General features: G+C 54.1%; 1 protein-coding gene and 1 long non-coding RNA gene across 3 annotated transcripts in view; one reads left to right on the forward strand and one right to left on the reverse strand.

Moving 5' to 3' along the window:
* SUSD4 (sushi domain containing 4) overlaps window positions 1–18,222 on the reverse strand; it is a 92,857-nt gene that overhangs the window by 15,968 nt on the left and 58,667 nt on the right. For both annotated transcript variants that reach the window (XM_002922392.4, XM_034666588.1), the window contains one exon: window positions 14,901–15,089. In XM_002922392.4, coding sequence (XP_002922438.2) covers window positions 14,901–15,089 — 189 coding nt within the window. The remainder of the gene's footprint in view (window positions 1–14,900; window positions 15,090–18,222) is intronic.
* On the forward strand, window positions 332–12,573 carry LOC109490105. The gene is made up of 3 exons (XR_004627195.1): window positions 332–621; window positions 730–2,701; window positions 11,997–12,573. It is a non-coding gene; the product is annotated as an uncharacterized LOC109490105 (long non-coding RNA).

The following is an 18,222-nucleotide window of genomic DNA, read 5'->3' on the forward strand; positions in this document are numbered from 1 at the left end:
CCGGACAAGGCAGGGAGGGGGTTCCCACCCTGTGTCTCCAAGGGAACACCGCCTTGTGGACTCTTCCCAGATTTCCAGTTCCCAGAAGGGCAAGGACATACGATCCCACTGAGTAAGTTACCCCATACACGGGGCTTGGTGAGCCCCCAGGCGAGGAACACAAGCTGTGCTTGGCCTGCAGCTGAGGCCAAGCCCCCGGGTCCCTGGGGAAGCAGCCCGCCTGACCAGGAGGGTTTCCTGGCTCACATCTGTGTCTTTCCAAAACAGCGGGACACCAAGATTTCCTTAAAGGGAAGTAAACCAGCTGTGTGCCTCCCAGTGGCCAGGCTGAGACAGGTTGCAGTGGGTGGGGAGCAGGGCCACTGGGGAGACCGAGTCCCAGGCCTCCAGGCCTCCCTGGGCCGAGCCGGCAGAAACCAGGCTGGGGAGCACTGTGCTTTGGGGACAGGCCAGAGTCACCCAGAGTCGACGCAAAGGGCCCGTGTCCTGAAAATGTCCAGCAGAGGAGAGCGAGGTCCCCTCACGCTCCTCAGCCGTGGCGGGCTACAGAATTCTGGGCCGCTGTGCTTCCTAGAAATTTACTTTTTTTCCCTCGGTCAAAACGACTCCCCTCGGAATAAGGTAACCGTGGCATGAAAACACAGATGGGTGTTCACTTGTGATGCCTGCGCTGGGCACGGGTTAAAAACCCGGATTCCAACATAACTGTTTTCTTTGTTCAAATGCCAGCTACTGCCCCTTCTCGACGCCTCTTCCCCTGCGCAGAAGACAAGTTCTGGAAAGCGCATTAGGATCTCACCATCAGACGCACCGGCCAGGACGTGCACCGCGGCCACCGGGAGAAGGGTGAGCTGTCACTCTACAAATCCGGGTGCAATTTAGAGTCAGGCGCCATCTTTTTGCAAGAACAAAACCAAGAACAACAAAAATTCCTCTTCCTGCACAAAAAGAGGAAACAATCATGAACATGGATATTACGGTGACAGGCTGTATAGAAACGATGAAGATTTGAGACGCCGAGATCCACGCCGAAAGGTGGGAGGTGTTGACCTGCCTGTCCACCAAATGTCTGATCACTGGGGGAAAAGACAGGGCCTTCTGGCAACCACCTGTGACGGAGAGCGAGGGGAGCAGCCCCCCCCCATACCCGGATGCTCCCAGGCCGCCGCTGCCTGCCTCGGGGACTGATCGCCTTCTGAGCTGTACTCAACGGCAAGAGGTTTTACTACCATGAAATGCAAGTCACCAACTTCGCAGACAGGGAAGAAAGAAAGGAATTCTGCCTGGAGCAGCAAACGGGGAGATAGTCTGGAGTTTAGGGACAAACAGTGAGATTTTCCCATTTGTCTTGGGATCTAATTTTCAAGCACGATGTCGTCACTCCCTCGGCACGAGCTGGTGGCTCAAACCTGGGGTGCAGCTTTGTGGCTGTGAGCCCCACACCCCTTTCAGTGACTGGACATCCCAACGACACAACATAAAGACCTCAGCACCCACGTCTGCGAGCTTTTCCAAAATGAGAGGAGGCTACGAGGCAGAGCATGAACCGTCCTGCTGACAGCCATGAGCCCACCCGGGCCTGAGTCCCAGGGAAGGTATGGGATTCAGACCTGTTCAGAAGCATGAGCCCCAGGAGACGCCTGAGAGCAGTATTCCTGCCGTGGATGCGGGGCCTTGCTGCAAAAGGCTGGCAGCCGGTCCCTCCTGGCAACACCCGGCACAGGGCCTCATTGGACCCTCAGCGCCAGGGGGGAGGGTCTCCAATGTCTGATTTACTCACTGACCAGGGATTCACCCTGAGCCCCGAGCCCTGCATCTAAGACCTTGCCCATGAAGACATGAGTGAGGGGCCCGGCTTCAGACCCCTGGGCCGGACTGCCTGCAGGTGGGAGCCGAGGGAGGGAGGGCCGCGGCCGGGTGGGACCCCATCTCTGGGGTTATTTGAGTCCTCCTTGGTGTCCCCTCGCTCCCTGATTGGGTGGGAGAAGCCACTCCAGGATTCGGATGGTTTTGCTAATCTTTGCCGGTGCCTCTGATTTCGTTTGAATAAGGTGGAAAACCAGTTTTCAGAGTCCGGGAGGGTCAGCCGCCACATTTCCACTGAGGCTAGAAGGCAGGCAAGGTGCCTCGAGGGCTGCCAGCAGCTCAGGCTGCGAGCGGGGACCTGGTGAGCGAGGGCGCGGGAGCTCGGGGCTGCCGGGGCGAGGGGCCACGCAGCTCCAGGGAAAGGAGCTGCGGGGGAGCCCGGGGGCCCAGTCCTCTTGGAGGAGTTGGAACAAGGCCTTTTGGTGCCTGAGCACAAAAGATCAGTGTTTCTGGATTCAGTACAGAAGGCGAAACGGGTAACGAGGTTTCTTGATGCCAGGGCACTGTCGGTTCTTGAGCAAAGAGAGACGCGCGATGGGGAAGACAAGAGGCTCTGGCAGCTAAAATACTTACTGTAAGAAAAAGGAAAACGTAAGCAAAGTGACCCCAGGAAAGGCAGGTGCCTCATGCAAGCCGCTACGCTCCTGCCGCCACGCGGGGGTCGTGCGGGAGCCGCACGTGGACGCAGAATCACGATGACCGACCGCTGCTGGCAAACAAGTCAGCGAGACTGCTTGTCGTTCTGCTTTTCCTCCTCATCCAGAAGCCGTGCTGGGATCACAGCGCTGGCACGGGAAGTCTCCGATGCCGGCAGAGGACAGAGCGAGGCACGATGGTAAGTGCCATGGGGGCCGCGCACGTTCTCGGTCCCCACGCCACTGCTTGACGGGCTTGGGAGCCGACGTCCCCTGCGTGCGAGAAGCGAGAGCCCAGGCCACCTCCTTCCCAGGCCAGGGCCCACGTCTCTCTTCGCAGAGCACTGACAAGCCTCTCTCGGGTTTGAGAATAGGACCTAAAAATGCCGTCAGACTGTGACCTAGGCTGGGTTCCTGAGGAGGGCTCTACACCACCCATTTGCTCCCGCTCTGGCAGGCTGGCGGCCGAGGGACAGGGACCGGGATGGGGACGGCAAGGGATCTCGCTCTCTGGTCTCGGGGTCCTCGGGAGGCAGACGGCGCTCGCGCTTTCCCGCGGCAAGCTCTTCCTTCAAGTAAATCTGAACCAGAAACGCGGTGTGTGGACGAGCAGCACGGAGCGTTGGGGCGGGGGCGCGGGGACACAGCCCGCTCCGGCCGCGCTTCCTGCCGAGCTCCCCGGCCTCGGGGCCTCAGGCGTCTGGGAGCCGAGCCAGCGTTACCCGGCCCCGTGGAAGCCTTTTACGGCGGGAGAGACGACAGAGGGGGGTGCGGGCGGGCGAGCAGATGAAGCAGAAACCCTCCCTCCGTCTTCCTTTGAGCGGAAGCCCTTTTGCTACGCTGGGGAGAAGAGAGAGGAAAAAGGGCACTCGTTGCTCTTTCCTTCATCTTCTGATTCAATTTCACACTGAATGCAGGGGCGGCAGGATCAGGGGCGAGTCTGCAGGGAGCATGAGAGCCCAGGGGAGGCTCAGGGGGACCAGCCGCTGGCCAGAGGTCTGGCTGGGTCCCTGCTGGTAGGACGCCAGCTGAGGGGAGCGCCCGCCCCGGGCTTTAGTGTGTCCCGACCCGCGCTAGAGCCTTCCCAGGAAGGAGGGAGGGAGGAAGAACACTCGGGCCATGCGTCATCCCCTGCCGTGGACTTGGGCCAAATCACGGCATTCATCCTCCCTCCTCCAAAACATCCCCCGTCATGGAGATCCATGGTGCCGGGAACAGCAGTGGAACAGAGAAGCCAGCACAGAGCCCCGGGGAGGAGCTCCGCTGGGGAGCTAGTCCTGGTTGCTCCACGGCAGGCTCTCGGGCCTGTCCTCCTGGCGCAGAGGGCGTAATGAGGCCTAGAGATGTTTCGAGGCCAAATGAAGATGTGGCGTGAAGCGCCTGGTGCCAAGAGACACTCCTTGCACCCCGTCCCTTTGCAGCCCCCCTGGAGCAGTGCATTCTGGGTCACACAACGTGGGGCCAGGAAGGAGCCTGGGGACCCACACTCCCAGCCCCTTCCCTTTGCATCTGAGGAAAGGGACTCGCGGAGCAAGGGTTAGAACCCGGACCTGACTTCCAGCAGGGGCGCTGGGTCCTCCAAGTGCCTGAAGGAGCTGCGGGCTCAGGGGGCGTGTGGGCAGGACCACCTGTGAGCCGACGACCTTGGGCAAGGGTGGACGCCGGTGGAGCCTGTTTCCACTCTGTCGGGTGGCTCCATGCTTCTCACAACGCTTGTCAGGATGAGCCATCGAGCAGTAAAGGCAGCTCCGCAGCGCTGGGCACAGCGCAGGCGTCCGAGGCCGCCGGGGGACTGAACCAAAGGATGCCGGGCTCCACAAGCTCCAGCTGGTGCCAGGGCGGGAACGCAGTGCCCCCAGCCCCGCGCTGCTTGCAGGAAGCTGAGTCCCAGAGGCTGTCCTTCTTGGTGCACAGTGCAGGGGAGGAAGGACAGGACACGGAGTAGCGGGGACCCTGCACGAGGGGTGGCGCCCGGGCCGGGGTGTGGATGGCACAGGGACTTACACACCCCAGGCCTGGGACACAGCCACTCAGCTCTGTCCCTGCTGCTTCATTTCTGCAAAGGAGGCACCGCGGCGTGTGGGGTCAGGGAAGAAGGCACACCGGTGATGTCTGAGGCTTCCCACATTCCGAATCCGGGACTGATGGTCCACACTCAGCACTGGTCAATCCCGCAGTGACTCGGTCCCGCATTTCTGTTGAACTACTTGAAATCCATTGTGGGAGCAGAGCTGCCAGTTAAGAAGGGATAGGATTCTGCACTTTCTTTCTGAGGACCGCCAGTGACGCTCCCCGGCTGGCTGGTCTGGCAGGGGTGGCAGGAGGGGCTCCAGCCTCACAAGGAGACGGTCCTGACTGGTTTGCGGGTGACATGTGACTGCATCCCAGAAAACTCCTTCGTGTGCTCCAAGTTTTCCCGTGTAAGATGGGAATGACGCAGGCACAGGGGGGCTGGAACGCCTGAGTGTATCCCAGACCCTCGAGGGGCCCTCGGGCGGCCCCCAGAGGGGCAGGTCGCATGTGAGGAGGCCCCAACTTCCTGCTGCACATCTCCTGCTCCCTTCATAGGTTCGCCCCCGCAGCTACGAGGTGTTTCCTGCCCGGGGAAGGCGCACCGGGTGTTCTTGGACCCCCCCCCCCGCCGGGTGCGGGCTTGGCTGGGCTATGGGAACCCCTCCACGTCCACACTGGCTTTCAGTGTTGATCCTAAATCGGAAGGGTTTCCAGCGATTTCCTATTTGGCCTAACAGGGTTTTTCAGGCTCTTTCTTGTTTTCGCGCTTTCTCTTGAGAAGGCCACGGAGCTGCATGGACCCCTGGGCACGGGCAGGTTCTCAGGAAATTGAAAGCTGCGTTCCCTGTAATCGGGTCTGAGACGGCGGGTTAAAGGGGGAAACCACTGCAGGCATCCTCAGCTGTGGGACCGGTCGGACGTAAAAACAGACTCCGATGGTTGGCTTCTGACGAGCTCAGGCTTGCTTGTTCTGGGGAGGAAGCCTGTGGAAAAGGTCTGCGTGGGGGAGCCCCTGCCCAAGTCACGGCAAATGCGGCGATTTCATCCGTATTTGGGAAAAGCAGGCACAAGAACCCCCCGGCCCCCCACCTTCCCGGACACCTGCGTGCCCGCCTCCTTCTTGCTTTCACGGAGTCTGACACGCACGTTACATCAGACGTGCAACATAGTGACCGGACTGCTACACACACTGAAACAGCCACCACGGTGAGCCCGGCCCCCGAGTTCACGCAAGACCACCGGCTGTGTGTCCCTGCTGTGTTTACTTCGCACCTGGGTGTCTGCATGTCTCCAGCCCCTCCCCAAGTCCCCCCCCCCACCCCACAACCACCAATATGCTCTCTGAACCTAGGAGTCTGGGCTGCGTTTGTTTTCTCGATTGCCCATTTAAGTGAAACCATGTGGAATTTGTCTGTGCCTGACATTTCCCTTAGCGTACCCTCTGGCCCATCCACACCATCGCAAGCGGCAAGCTCTCCTTCCTCATCCGATGGCCCAGGAACAGTCCGGCGTACACACAAACACATCCTCTTTATCCGTTCACCCGCCGACGGACACTTGGGCTGCTTCCGTAGCTTGGCTGTTGGAGACAACGCTGCCATAAACATGGGGTGCGTGTGTCCCTTCTAATCAGCTTTCATTTGCTTTGGGCAAATGCCCAGTAGTGCAACTACTGGATCGTAGGGTAGCTGTATTTCCAGGTTTTTTTGAGGGGCCTCCATACTGGTGTCCAGAATGGCTGCACCAGCTTGCGTTCCCACCCACAGTCCCCCCCTTCTCTGCATCCTCACCAACACCTATCTCTGTGCTGTTGATTTTAGCCATTCTGACGGGTGTGAGGTCGGGTGTCACTGTGGTTTTGGTTTTATTTTCCTGATGGTGAGCAAGGCTGAGCCTCTTCTCCAGTGTCTGTTGGACTCTGTGTCCGTTCGCTAATATTCTGTTGAGGATTTTTACATCTACATTCATCACGGATACTGGCCTGTAACTTTCTCTTCTTGTGGTGTCCTTGTCTGGTTTGGGGATCAGGGTACTATGGGCCTCACAAAATGACTTTGGAAGCATTTCCCCCTCTTCAATTTTTTGGAAGACTTTGAGAAGAATAGGTATTAAATCTTTGAAAGTTTGGTAGAATTCCCTTGGGAAGCTGTCTTGTCCTGGACTTTGGTTTGCTGGGAGGTTTTTGATTTCTGACTCAATCTCTTTACTAGTCACCAGGCTATTCAGATATTCTATTTCTTCATGATTCAATCTGGGAAGATTATAAGTTTCCAGGAATTTATTCATTTCTCCTAGATTGTCTAATTTGCTTATGTCTAACTGTTCATACTGTCCCTTATGATCCTTTGTATTTCTGTAGTATCAGTTATAACTTTTCTTTCATACCTGATTTTATTTATTTGAACCCTCTTTTTCCTCTTGGGAAGTTGAGCTAAAGGTTTGTCAATTTTGTTTATTTTATCATAGAATCGCTCTTGGTTTCATTGATCGTTCTGTTGTCCTTTTAAGTCTCTATTCATTTATTTCCTCCCTGATCCTTTTTTTTTAAGATCTATTTATTTATTTGAGAGAGAGAGAGAGAACACAAGCAGGGGGAGCTGCAGGCAGAGGGAGAAGCAGGCTCCCTGCTGAGCAGGGGCCCCAACACAGGACTCAATCCCAGGACTCTGGGATCATGACCAGAGCTGAAGGCAGACGATTGACTGAGCCACCCAGGGCCCCTCCTCTCTGATCTTTGTTATTTCCTTCTTTCTACTAACACCGGACATCTGTTCCTTTTCTAGTTCTTTGTGCTGTTAAGCTCAACTGTTTGAGATTCCCCTTGCTTCTTGAGGTAGGCCTGTACTGTCATGAACGTCCCGCCTAGAACCACTCTTGTCGCAATCCTGTGCATTTCTGTTTTCATTTGTCTCTCATATGTTTTTATTTCTCCTGTGACCAGTGCTTGTTCAGTAATATGCTCTTTACTCCACATATTTGTACTTTTCCCACATTTCTTCCTGTCACTGATTTCTAGTTTCCTACCATTCTGGTCAGAAAAGATGCCTGACATCGTTCCAGTCTTCTTGTGTTCATGGAGACTTGCTTTGTGGCCCAACATGTGATCTGTCCTGGGCAGTGTGCCATGTGTACTTGAGAAGAATGTGTATCCTGCTACTTTTGGATGGAATATTCTGTACATATCTGTTAAGTCCATCTGGTTGAACGGGTCGTTTGAGACTGGTGTTTCCTTACTGACTTTCTGTCCTTTCCTTGTAACTACCCATTGATGTAAGTGGGGTGTAAAGTCCCCTGCTATTACTGTACCAACTGGATCAACTTCTCCCCTTGGGTCTGTTAATATCTACTTTACATAGTTAGGTGCTCCTGCATTGGGTACAGATATACTTACAAATGTTGTATCTTCTTGCTGGACCGGCATATTCATCATTATGTAGGACCCTTCACTGGGGCGCCTGGGCGGCTCAGTTGTTAAGCATCTGCCTTCGGCTCAGGGAGTGATCCCAGGGTTCTGGGATCAAGCCCCACATTGGGCTCCCTGCTCCGCTGGGAGCCTGCTTCTTCCTCTTCCACTCCCCCTGCTTGTGTTCCCTTTCTCTCTGGCTGTCTCTGTCAAATAAATAGATAAAATCTTAAAAAAAATAAAAAAGGACCTTCACTGTCCTTTGTTACAGCCTTTGTCTCAAAATCTCTGATAAAAGTGTTGCTACCCCAGCTGTCTTGCTCACCTCGATGCTCATGGAATGTCTTCTTCCATCCCTTCCCTTTCAGTCCATGTCCTAACTTCTGAAGTGAGTCGTCTGTGGGCAGCACAGACAAGTCTCTTTCTTCAATCCATTCAGCTACTCCATGGCTTTTGGTTGGAGAATTTAGTCCATTTACATTTAAAGTAATTACCAATAGGTGTGTACTTATTGCCATTTTGTTGTTTTCTGGCTGTTGTAGTTTCTCTCTGTTCCTTTCTTCTCTTTCTCTCTTCCCTTGTGGTTTGAGAACTTTCTCTAGGGTTATGTTTAGATCCCATTCTCATTTTCTTTTGTGTATTTTCTATACATGTTTGCTTTGTGGTTACCATGAGGTTCACATGCATCGTCCTGTATTTACAACTGTCTATTTTAAGTTCATAGCAACTTTAATTTGAATGCATTCCAGAATGCTACATTTTTACTCCCCCATAATTTATGTTCTTTGTCACATTTTACACCTTTTTATTTTATGTATCCCTTAACTAATTAGCATGGTTATACTTAATTTTGCTACTTTTGTGCTTTAACTTTCAAAATAGCTTTAGGACTGATTAAGCCAGTACCCACTTACTCTATATTTACCCTTTTGAGTGAGGTTTTTACTCTCTCTCTCTCTCTCTTTTTTTTTTTGTTATTAATTAGTGCGATTTCTTTTCAGCTTAAATGTGTCCTATTACATTTTTTGTAAGGCCAGTTTCATAGCGATGAATTCTTTTTAGCTTTTGTTTGTCTAGAAAACTGTTTATTTCTCCTTTGATTCTGAATGAGAACATGTCAGGGCAGAGTATTCTTGGTTGGAAGTTTTCTCCCTTCAGCACTTTGAATATGTTCTGCTGCTCCCTTCTGCCTTGCAAAGTTTCTGCTGAGAAATCTGCTTAGCCTTATGGGTTTATCTTGCATGTAATAAGCTGTTTCTCTCTTGCTGCTTTTAAGATTCTCTCTTTACCCTTTGACATTTTAATTATCATGTGTCTTGGTGTGGATCTCTTTCGACTCGTCTAATTTGGCACTCCCTGGGTTTCCTGGATGTGGATATCTGTTTCCTTCTCAGATTAATGAAATTTTTGGCCATTAGTTCTGCAAATAATTTTTCTGCCCCCCTTCTCTTTCTGTGACCCCTATAATGGGAATGTTATTCCACTTGATGTCCCAGAGGTCCCAGATGTTATCTTCATTTGTAAAACCTCTTTTTTCTTTTTGCTGAGCTGTCTGGGTGAGTTCCATTGTTTCCAGCTCACTGATCTGTTCTTCCAGCTGTTGAGCCCTCCAGTGTATTTCTCAGTTCAGGTCTTGTATTTTGAGCTCTGTGACTTCTGTTTGGTACTTTCATGTTTTCTGTCTCTTTGTTAAAGTTCTCACTGTGTTCATCCACTCTTCTCCTGAGTTTGGTGAGTATCTTTATGACCATTTCTTTGAATTCTTTGTCAGGCAGATTATTTATCCTTGTATCACTAAGGTCTTTTTCTGAGGTCTTGTCTTGTTTTTTCATCTGAAATACATTTCTCTGTGTCCTCATTTTGCCTGACCCTCTGTGTTTGTTTCTGTGTGTTAGGCAAAACAGCTACCTCTCTCACTCTTGAAGGAGTGAGGTTTGGAGGTGAGGAAACTTCTCATTCACTCTGCCCTAGCCCTGGGCTGTCTCTCGAACCTCTGTGACTGTTTAAACTGCCTGATCTGTTCTTGATATGTCACCCCATTGAAGGCGTGCCAAGATCTGTCAGTTCCAAGAGGAGGAATCTCATTTAGTACCTTGCTTTAGGCTGACTGGAAGCCAGCCCCTCAGGCAGCAGCTTCTAAAGTCTGCAAATACACACAGTCCTATGGGGCCACAGTCATAACCCTTGCTGGTCTCTAGACCAGGAGATGTGATGGTGTCCCCTGGCTGACACTGCAAAACTTGGTCCTTTCTAGATTTGATTCCATCTTTTTCCATAGGTATCTACTGAAAGAAGGACTTCTGGTTTGAGGATCTAGTCCCCTAACTTAAGTGGGCAAACCAAAGAATCTTTAAGGGGGGGGTCCACAATCAAGGGTTCCAGGTTCCAAGTTTGAGCTTCAGCCATCGGTCTTCCCAGTGCGTGCTACCTGCCACAAAGGTGTAGTCACGTGACCTCTACTGTTCACCTGCTCCCAGGAATGCCTGTCAGCAGATCCCCACCACCCTGCACTGCTTCCAGGCCATTTGAAAACCTGAATGTAAGTAGAATGTTCTGGATACATAAGGCTTTTGGAGAGTTCTTCCCCACGTAGAGAAAGAGCCTTTTCTGCAGCCACTATATGCAGCATCCCTTGCAGCCCCAAAACATGGTACGTAGGGGATTCTGGGCAGTTAGCAACTGCCCCTAGACAGCCCAGGGCACACGCAGTCCCCCGTAATTACTGTCGCTGACTTCTTGGTATGCCCCCTCGACATCCTTCCATGTTCCTTCCCTTCAAACCCCTGGGCTGACGCCCTCACACACCCTGAGGCACGCTGCCTAGGCGAACGTGGGCTTCAAAATACACAGCCTTCCATATGAGTGACACGTGCAGACGCCTCTCCCAAGGCTCGAGTGGAGACAGAAAACTTGCTTCTGTTTGGTCTCTGGGAGAAAGAAACAAGACCCTGCAAATCCCCAGGTAGAAATCTTCAGTTTACAGTTGTGATATCACCTACGGGAACGGTCCTTCCACCCTTCCCAAATGCACACACACTCGTGTGCCCCTTGGTGACGGCAGCCACATGCCGACGCAGGTGCCATCTGTAATGACGCTGGGCTCTGGATCTTCCCACTAGAGTATAAACTCTTCGGAGTAACAAATTACTTCTGGTACTTTCTTTGTCATTCCCCAGTGCCCAATCTGGTGCTGATTTGTGCCTAGCAGGTGTTCAATAAACACAGCCAACAGCATAAACCTAGTCCTTAGCACTCTGTAAATAAGAAAATGCCCACATTCATTGTTAAACCTTTGGGGTTTGTTTTTCTAAATATTTCTTGGGTTGTGTGTGTGTGTGTGTGTAGGAGACAGGGAGGGCTGAATGCCTCAGGGATGAAGGCAGAATGGACAATGCTCAGGGATGAAAAGTACAGAGGCCCACAGCAAGCCAGGCCGGCAAACAGGGACCCGTGGAGCTCCTTCCAGGTGTATTTATATACACGCATCTATTTTTAAATGACGGAGCAACATTCTGGTTCAAGACTTGGTGATTTCTGGTGCTTTCTCCCCTGCCCCCAGCTCAGCTGTAGGGAACACACGCTCCAGGAGCGTCTGCTCTCAGTACAAGCGCACAGGTGTCGGAACACACCAACCGCACCTTTGGGGAAGCTGCCAGAGCTGTTCCTTCCAAAGTATAAACTCCTTCATGAAGTGAGGCATCCAGTCTGGGCTTGCTGACACATGAGTGTGGCAGCGGCTGCCCGACGCTGGTGCCGGAGAGGCCTGACCTCAGAAGACACCCCGCGGCCCACTGAGAACAGGAGGGGCCACGTGGCAGAAAGAGCCACCACGGCGCCAGAGGCGGAGGGTCTGGACACGTCGAGTCAGTCCTCGAGGTGTCAGTCCTGGCCTGTAAGAGGAGACATAGCCCTGGCCAGGCTCTGCACTCTAACGGGGAGACACGGGGGGCCAGGGGCAGCAGTGAGCAGCCCCCAAGTGTTGCATGTCCCCTGCAGCTGGGAGCCCTAGAGTGACAGCAACTAGTCAAAAAGACAAACCCCTTCCTACGTTCATTCTTTCAATGTTGTTTGACTCTTAGGAAACGGCTGTCGAAGCACCACCTTGCTCCCTGCGGGGCTGTGAAGCGGTCAGCGCAGTTAGTCGGGTGAGGCACCTGCGTGACTAAGCCCGCGAGCTCTGACGGGACGGAGACCCACGTCGGAGTCCCAGCGCGCCCGCTCCCTGCTGTGTGAATTGGTGAGTTTCTGGAATTTGACAAGCCTGGGTTTGCCCATCCGTGAAGTGGGTCAACACCACCACCTGCCTCACAAGGCGCCAAGCGACTCACGCGTCGAACATGCGGACGCACGGTGGGCTGTCAGGATTAGCGGCTGTTACTGGCGTTGCTCGGTGCTTCCTCCCGTTGCCTGGGATTCCCCTTCCACACAAACCCTAGAACACCCCAGACAGTCGCAACGAGCGTGCCCAGAAGCCTGGGTGCTGGGTTCACACGGCTGCGCCCAGATGCTCGCGTACTTAATGCGACTCTGTGCAGAATTCTGGGAGCAATAACAATGGTGGCCCCGACGCACCGGCCACCCGGTGTGAGCCCTGCACTTCACTGAACACATTACATTTGTTACCACGCTGGATCCTCACGGTGTCAGGAAGCTCGGATGACCATCTGCCCCATCGGACAGGCAAGGGAACGGGGCTGACAGAAGCTCAGCGACACCCCACGGCAAAGCCATCATGTGGGGACCCATGATGGGAGCCCAGCCAGGGTGACATTGGTCCACGTCCACGCTCAACATGGCACACTGCCTCCTGACCCTCTTGGTGACCCTGTCTCCCAGCTGTCAGCGGGTGTGGAGAACTTGGGGGTGGGGACCGCAGAAGATGCACTGGTGGGTCCCGGTGAGCCCCGGAAGGGAAGGGATGAAGCACTTCCACGGCACAGCCGACCAGACCCGGGTGCTCGGGGGTCGGATCACCCCCACAGTTAAAAGCCCCTGACAGCGTCATGTTTCCCAGCACCATGCAATGATTTTCACTGGCACATAGAGAAAAATCGGATCATATGCTAAGAAAGATGGGGAAACTGAAGGGGGAAGCAAGTGACAGATGTAAGGGGCAGAGTCCCTGGGGATGGATCACCGACGATGGACGCCCCGTGACATTTCACTGACATGACCCCGCCTTTCAAAGACCTCATACAATTCGAGTAAGACTGAAGAAACGCCAACTCCCGGCGCCTCTGGACAACCTTCCGTGGACCCTCACCTGTCACCCTGACCCATCGTTCCACTTAGCCCAGTTTCTATCAAGTCTGGAGACGAAAAGATCCCTCAGTCCATGCTGTGCCCCTCCGTTCAGAATCGTGGTTTTGGGGTCTTTGCCCGCTTAGCAGTTCAAGGTCCGTCCCACAAGTGATTCCCCCAGATACTTTACAGGGAGAACGGAAATGTGAGATTATTCAAACACACGCATGTGCACATGCACACACATACACCCAGACACGCGTGCACACACAGGCACACGCGCATGCACACCAAAACCTGAGGGGAAGGCCATCGTGGCCTCTGTGGTGGCGGTCACCCTCGGCCACGGCCGCGTCACAGCTCCCTGTTGCAACCTTAGCTTGCCACCCCGACGGGCAGGTCTGTTTCATTTGTTCACATCGTACTCTTCAGGCCCCACAAAAACAGCTCTCAAAGTTTCTCAACAAAGCTCATCAGAAGGTGACCTTCTGAAGATCATTTAAATCAGACTTGACAAGATTTTAAAACAGGCGTTGCAGACTGACAGAATCGTAGCCATGGCACCTTCCACCGAATCTAGTTCTGGCTTTCTGAGCAGGGAGACACCCCCGCTCACCACCTCCTGCCTGCGCGTCGCACATGGGGGATGCCCCCTCCCTGCGGGTCGGGGTCGCCAGATTAACAAGGCGAGAGTGCTGGCCGCTCAGTTATGTCTGACTCACAGATTCACATGAATTAAGTCCCATGTGATATTTAGAGCACGTTCAAATCAAGAAATTAGTTGTTGTTTATCTGAAATTCAGCATTCACCGGGCACCCGGGTCTTACCTGCTGTGTGCACCGGAGGCTCAACCCGGGGGTCTGGGATGGGTGGGGGCTGGGTTCACCAGGGCCCCCCTGCCACCCTCCCCAGCAGTGCTGCTTTAGGGGCTCCCAGCCCCTCCTGGCTGTCAGCACCCCATACACCCCGTGGTCTGGCGTCTTCCCCGCTGCACACACACCCTTGAGAGAAAGCCATGCGATCGGGTCTTGTTTCCAGGAAAGGCTGCAGACGGGCTCTGGGGGGCTCCCGATTGGAGCTTGCTCTCATCTTCCTCTTCCCCCTTACAGACTCCTCCCGCCCACCGTGCTCAGAGGCCAACAAGCACATGGGTGTGCTGCAGTCGTAATTCCAAGGCCTGAAAGCCAGGGCTGAGCCAGCACGCTCACCTTTGCCAGCAGGAGACCTCCCCCAGACCAGGAGGCCTGCTCCTGTCCCCGGACGCCCTGTCCCCTCGCTACTGCGAACTGCTGCTCAGCGTAATGACACACATTCGAGGAGAATGGGGAAGAAGGAGCCCTCGGCCTCAGGCTTCCAAGTGTGTGTCCGCAGCAAGGCAGCTACAGCGACGCCATAATACGCACGGGAACGGAGAGCAGCATGGACAGAACGAAACAACGAGGGGACATGAATGACGTCATAATGCAATCTGTTTTCACTTCGTGCAGAGAAATTAATTTTTGAGGACATTTCACTTAACTTGGCAATATTTTGCCGTTTAACCTTTGATGCTTGAAGCTCTTCTCTTTTATCCCCTTTAAGCCTAGGATGGGGGAAGCCTGTTCTACAACTGGCCGTACATCCCGCCCCTGCTCAGGGCCACGTGCACTCAGGGAATGAGAGCCATGCCGACCGTCATTCTCAGCTCGTCACCTCCCACGGAAACAGCCGCAGAACAACCTCCAAAGACTGAACGCGTTACCTTCCAGAGCGAGGCACCGGGGCGGGCTGGTCGACCAGATGAGGCTGTGCAAGCACTCGAGGCGCTCGGCCCCCTCCAGCTTGTATCCGGGGAAGCAGTGGTAGGAGATGACTGTCCCCACGGGGAAGGAGGTCTGCAACTCGGAGATGTTCGCGTAGCCATTGGAAGAGGCGAGAGGTCTCAGGCAGCCTGTGACAGGGGAAAGAGGAGGGACGGTCACACTCGGTCCCCTCCGTGCACCAATGAGACCCGCGAAGCCCTGGCCCCCTGTGGGTTCGCCCACCACAAACGTGACACTGCTTCTGAGGGCCGTTCTATTCGTGATATGGACAGTTGGTGTCACGCTTGCACACTGCATGGAGAGGCCCAAGGGAGCAGGGAAGAAGTAAGGGAGGCCGTAGCTGGGTTGGGGAGCCCAGAGTGAACATCAGAATCACCCGAGGAACGGTTAACAAACACCATCCCAGCTGCGAGCCTTGGGTCTGTGCACAGCCTGGGCACCCTGTCTGTATTAAAGCTCCCAGGTGATTCTAACGTGCTGTTGGGGCTGAGAACCACTGAGGTGCCCTACAGGAAACATACACCCCAACTGTTTCAACAATGGGGGAGCCTGTGGGGTCTGCTGCATGAACTGTGAGGCAAGCGACTGCCCGACCTGCTGCGATGCCACGTGGAGATCGATTTGTGTTTTATGTGCGGTTTGTGTGGCTCTCAACCTTGAGGATGACCCAGGGAGAGGGCATCTCAGAACATACCCTGCTGAGCCCTCCCACCAGGCTCCTGGTCTGGGTCCATGCGGAGCCCGAGGACACGCGCGGCAGGTGCTGGGCAGGGCGCCGAGACCCCTCGCGGGAGGGAGTCCGCGCAGCACACCCAGAATTCTCTGTGCTGTCTGCATCCCCACACTCCTGCTTCTGCAAAAGCTGCCTTTCCATCTTGGAGCCTGTGCAGCCCGGGAATGTTCCCAGCAGCACAGAATCCCATTTTGTGTGGCCCCCACTGTGATCCGGGGGCTTCCTGTCGGTTTCAGCGGTCTCACTGGAGGGAATAATGACCCTGCAGAGCTGGGTCTCTTCCTGGGGAGAACTAATTGTGTGTGAAGTAAATAATGTATAATGGAAATCCCTACTCCCCTTCCAGTCGTCAAGTACAAATCACATCACGCCCACCGCAGCAGATAACGGAGCTCTGCTCCCGGGCTCACTGGCTTAGACTTTACAAGCATTGAAGGGCTTTGGCTCCGCCAACCACTTTGGTCAGCGACCCGGTATGCGGGCTCTGTGTTTCGGGGCGAGACCAGGGTGAGGCCAGGGAGGCCCCAGCATGCAGAATTTAGGGAGATGTTCCCTCTGGGACTGACCGTGTCCTGGTGCCACAGAGATCCACAGACCCACCACCACCCAGACCACATCGGAGACACGTGGCCACGTCCTTTCTCCACGGCCTGACAGGATTTAACACCTGAGCTGAACACTGACACTGTTTATAGCAAAAGTGAAAGGTCGGGGAGCAGGGAAAGGTCAGAAATCAGGAATAAACAGAATCTGTAACTGAGAAAAACAAGACAAGCCAATTAACACGAACAAGTGAAAGTATCAGAGGCCCCAAGCGCAGCTCAAATGAGTTGGCAGAGGGGACGGGGCCCACGCCTCCCCAGGGAAGGAGCGTCGTCCCGGCCGCCCACGTGGAGAAGCTGGTGTCGCCTAAATAAAAACGAATGGGCCATAGTGACAGCAGCATTGGGACGCTGCTCTCCAAAACACGAAGTCCCCACGGAAAAAGTGGTGTTGGAACAGCCCCCCCCCCACCTGCCTGCTTGCCCCCGAAAGGAGTCAGAAAGGGTTATAACTCCAGTAGTGAATCAGGGAAAGACAGACACGCTCCTCGGTTGGAGACAGCCCGTTCGAAACACAGCAGCAGAAATCGGGCTTTGATTCGATAGTTCAATGCGATTTCTATTTGCACTTCGAGGCAAAGGCAAGCCGGCTCCTCAGGCTCTCGCCCCTCGATCTGTAGGTGCGAATGAAAGCCACAGGACGAGAGGTCATTCTAAGGGCCAGTTATGCTCCCCCCGGGGCCCCGAGGTGTCAGGCCACCTAAGGCCACCAGATCCCTCACACCCCTGCTGTGCCGGGCAGCCAGGCCACTGCCTGCCTCTGCGTGGAGACGTGGAGACGAGGCCAGGGCACAGACAAGGGGACAGGGGGCCCCTAGGAGGACGGAGGGTGGCTGTGGGCTGCGGGGCTGTCTCAGGAAGCATGCCTCCCAAGCGCAGCCGGCCGGCTCTGGGTGATGCTGAGAGCTGAGCGCCGGGTGCTGGACAGAGGGCCAGGCGAGCAAGGAAAAGGCCTCATCTGAGCCCCTGACGAGGACACTGCCATCAGGGATTTCTAAAGAAATATTTGGGACCAAAAGAGCTCGTAAAGAGGTATGCAGTATTTAGGAGACATAAGAGGAAGAAGGCTCTAGAAAAGCAGGGAGAACCAGAGGTAAGCAGGAATAGTGAAGGCAGAGGGGCCTGGCGTCAGAGGGAGCGTTCTCGGCCCCAGGACAGGAGCAGACCAGTGGTTCCTAATGTCCCCTCGAACACTAAGCCTGACCTCAGATCATGTGCCAACTGCGGGGCATCCCCAGAAGTGCCCCCGAATCACGTGTGTCCCAGGAAATGTCATCTGTGGCAGGCCACACGGCACGGGGAGTTTCTGCAGAGATGCGCACAGGGGGCGGTCTGGGCACCCTCGGTCCTCCCAATCCCGGAGCCTTTGTCTCTTCAAGGGGCCGTGGCTCTTAAGCCCTCACAGAGGGAAGTAAATTATTTCCAACCAGGGGCACACACAGCACTATCGGAGCCCGCCAGCTGTGACTTCCGAGCCCAGCGTTAATATTCGTCTCAACTGGAACATGCCTGCACCCCGGCGCAAACAGGCCTGCTCCCCTCTCCCCTGGAGTATGAATTATGCATTGGCTTCAAGTCACACATCAAAAAACAAAATCAGAATGAATGTGCATGGAAGGACTTCTTTTCATAAACAGGGCCCTCCACATTGGCCCAGGCAAATCTTAAAAATGCAAGAGGATTAATATTTACTGTGTGGTTTGGATAAAATCTGAATTTGATTATTTTTCTGCTTCTCGTGCATTATAAAAAGGAATGACATTATTAAGAAAAAACAGCCTCTGTAAGATTAGCCTTAAATATATCCTCACCACCACTGAAATAAGTATAAACGCTCTGCTGTTTTCATTAAATATACAATAGTTCATCATCGAGCTCACAGCCCGGTTACAAACGCCTGTTTCTGAAATGACTTTTGGTTTCTTA

The sequence above is a fragment of the Ailuropoda melanoleuca genome, chromosome 8 (assembly GCF_002007445.2).
Source record: "Ailuropoda melanoleuca isolate Jingjing chromosome 8, ASM200744v2, whole genome shotgun sequence".
Lineage (NCBI taxonomy): Eukaryota > Metazoa > Chordata > Mammalia > Carnivora > Ursidae > Ailuropoda > Ailuropoda melanoleuca.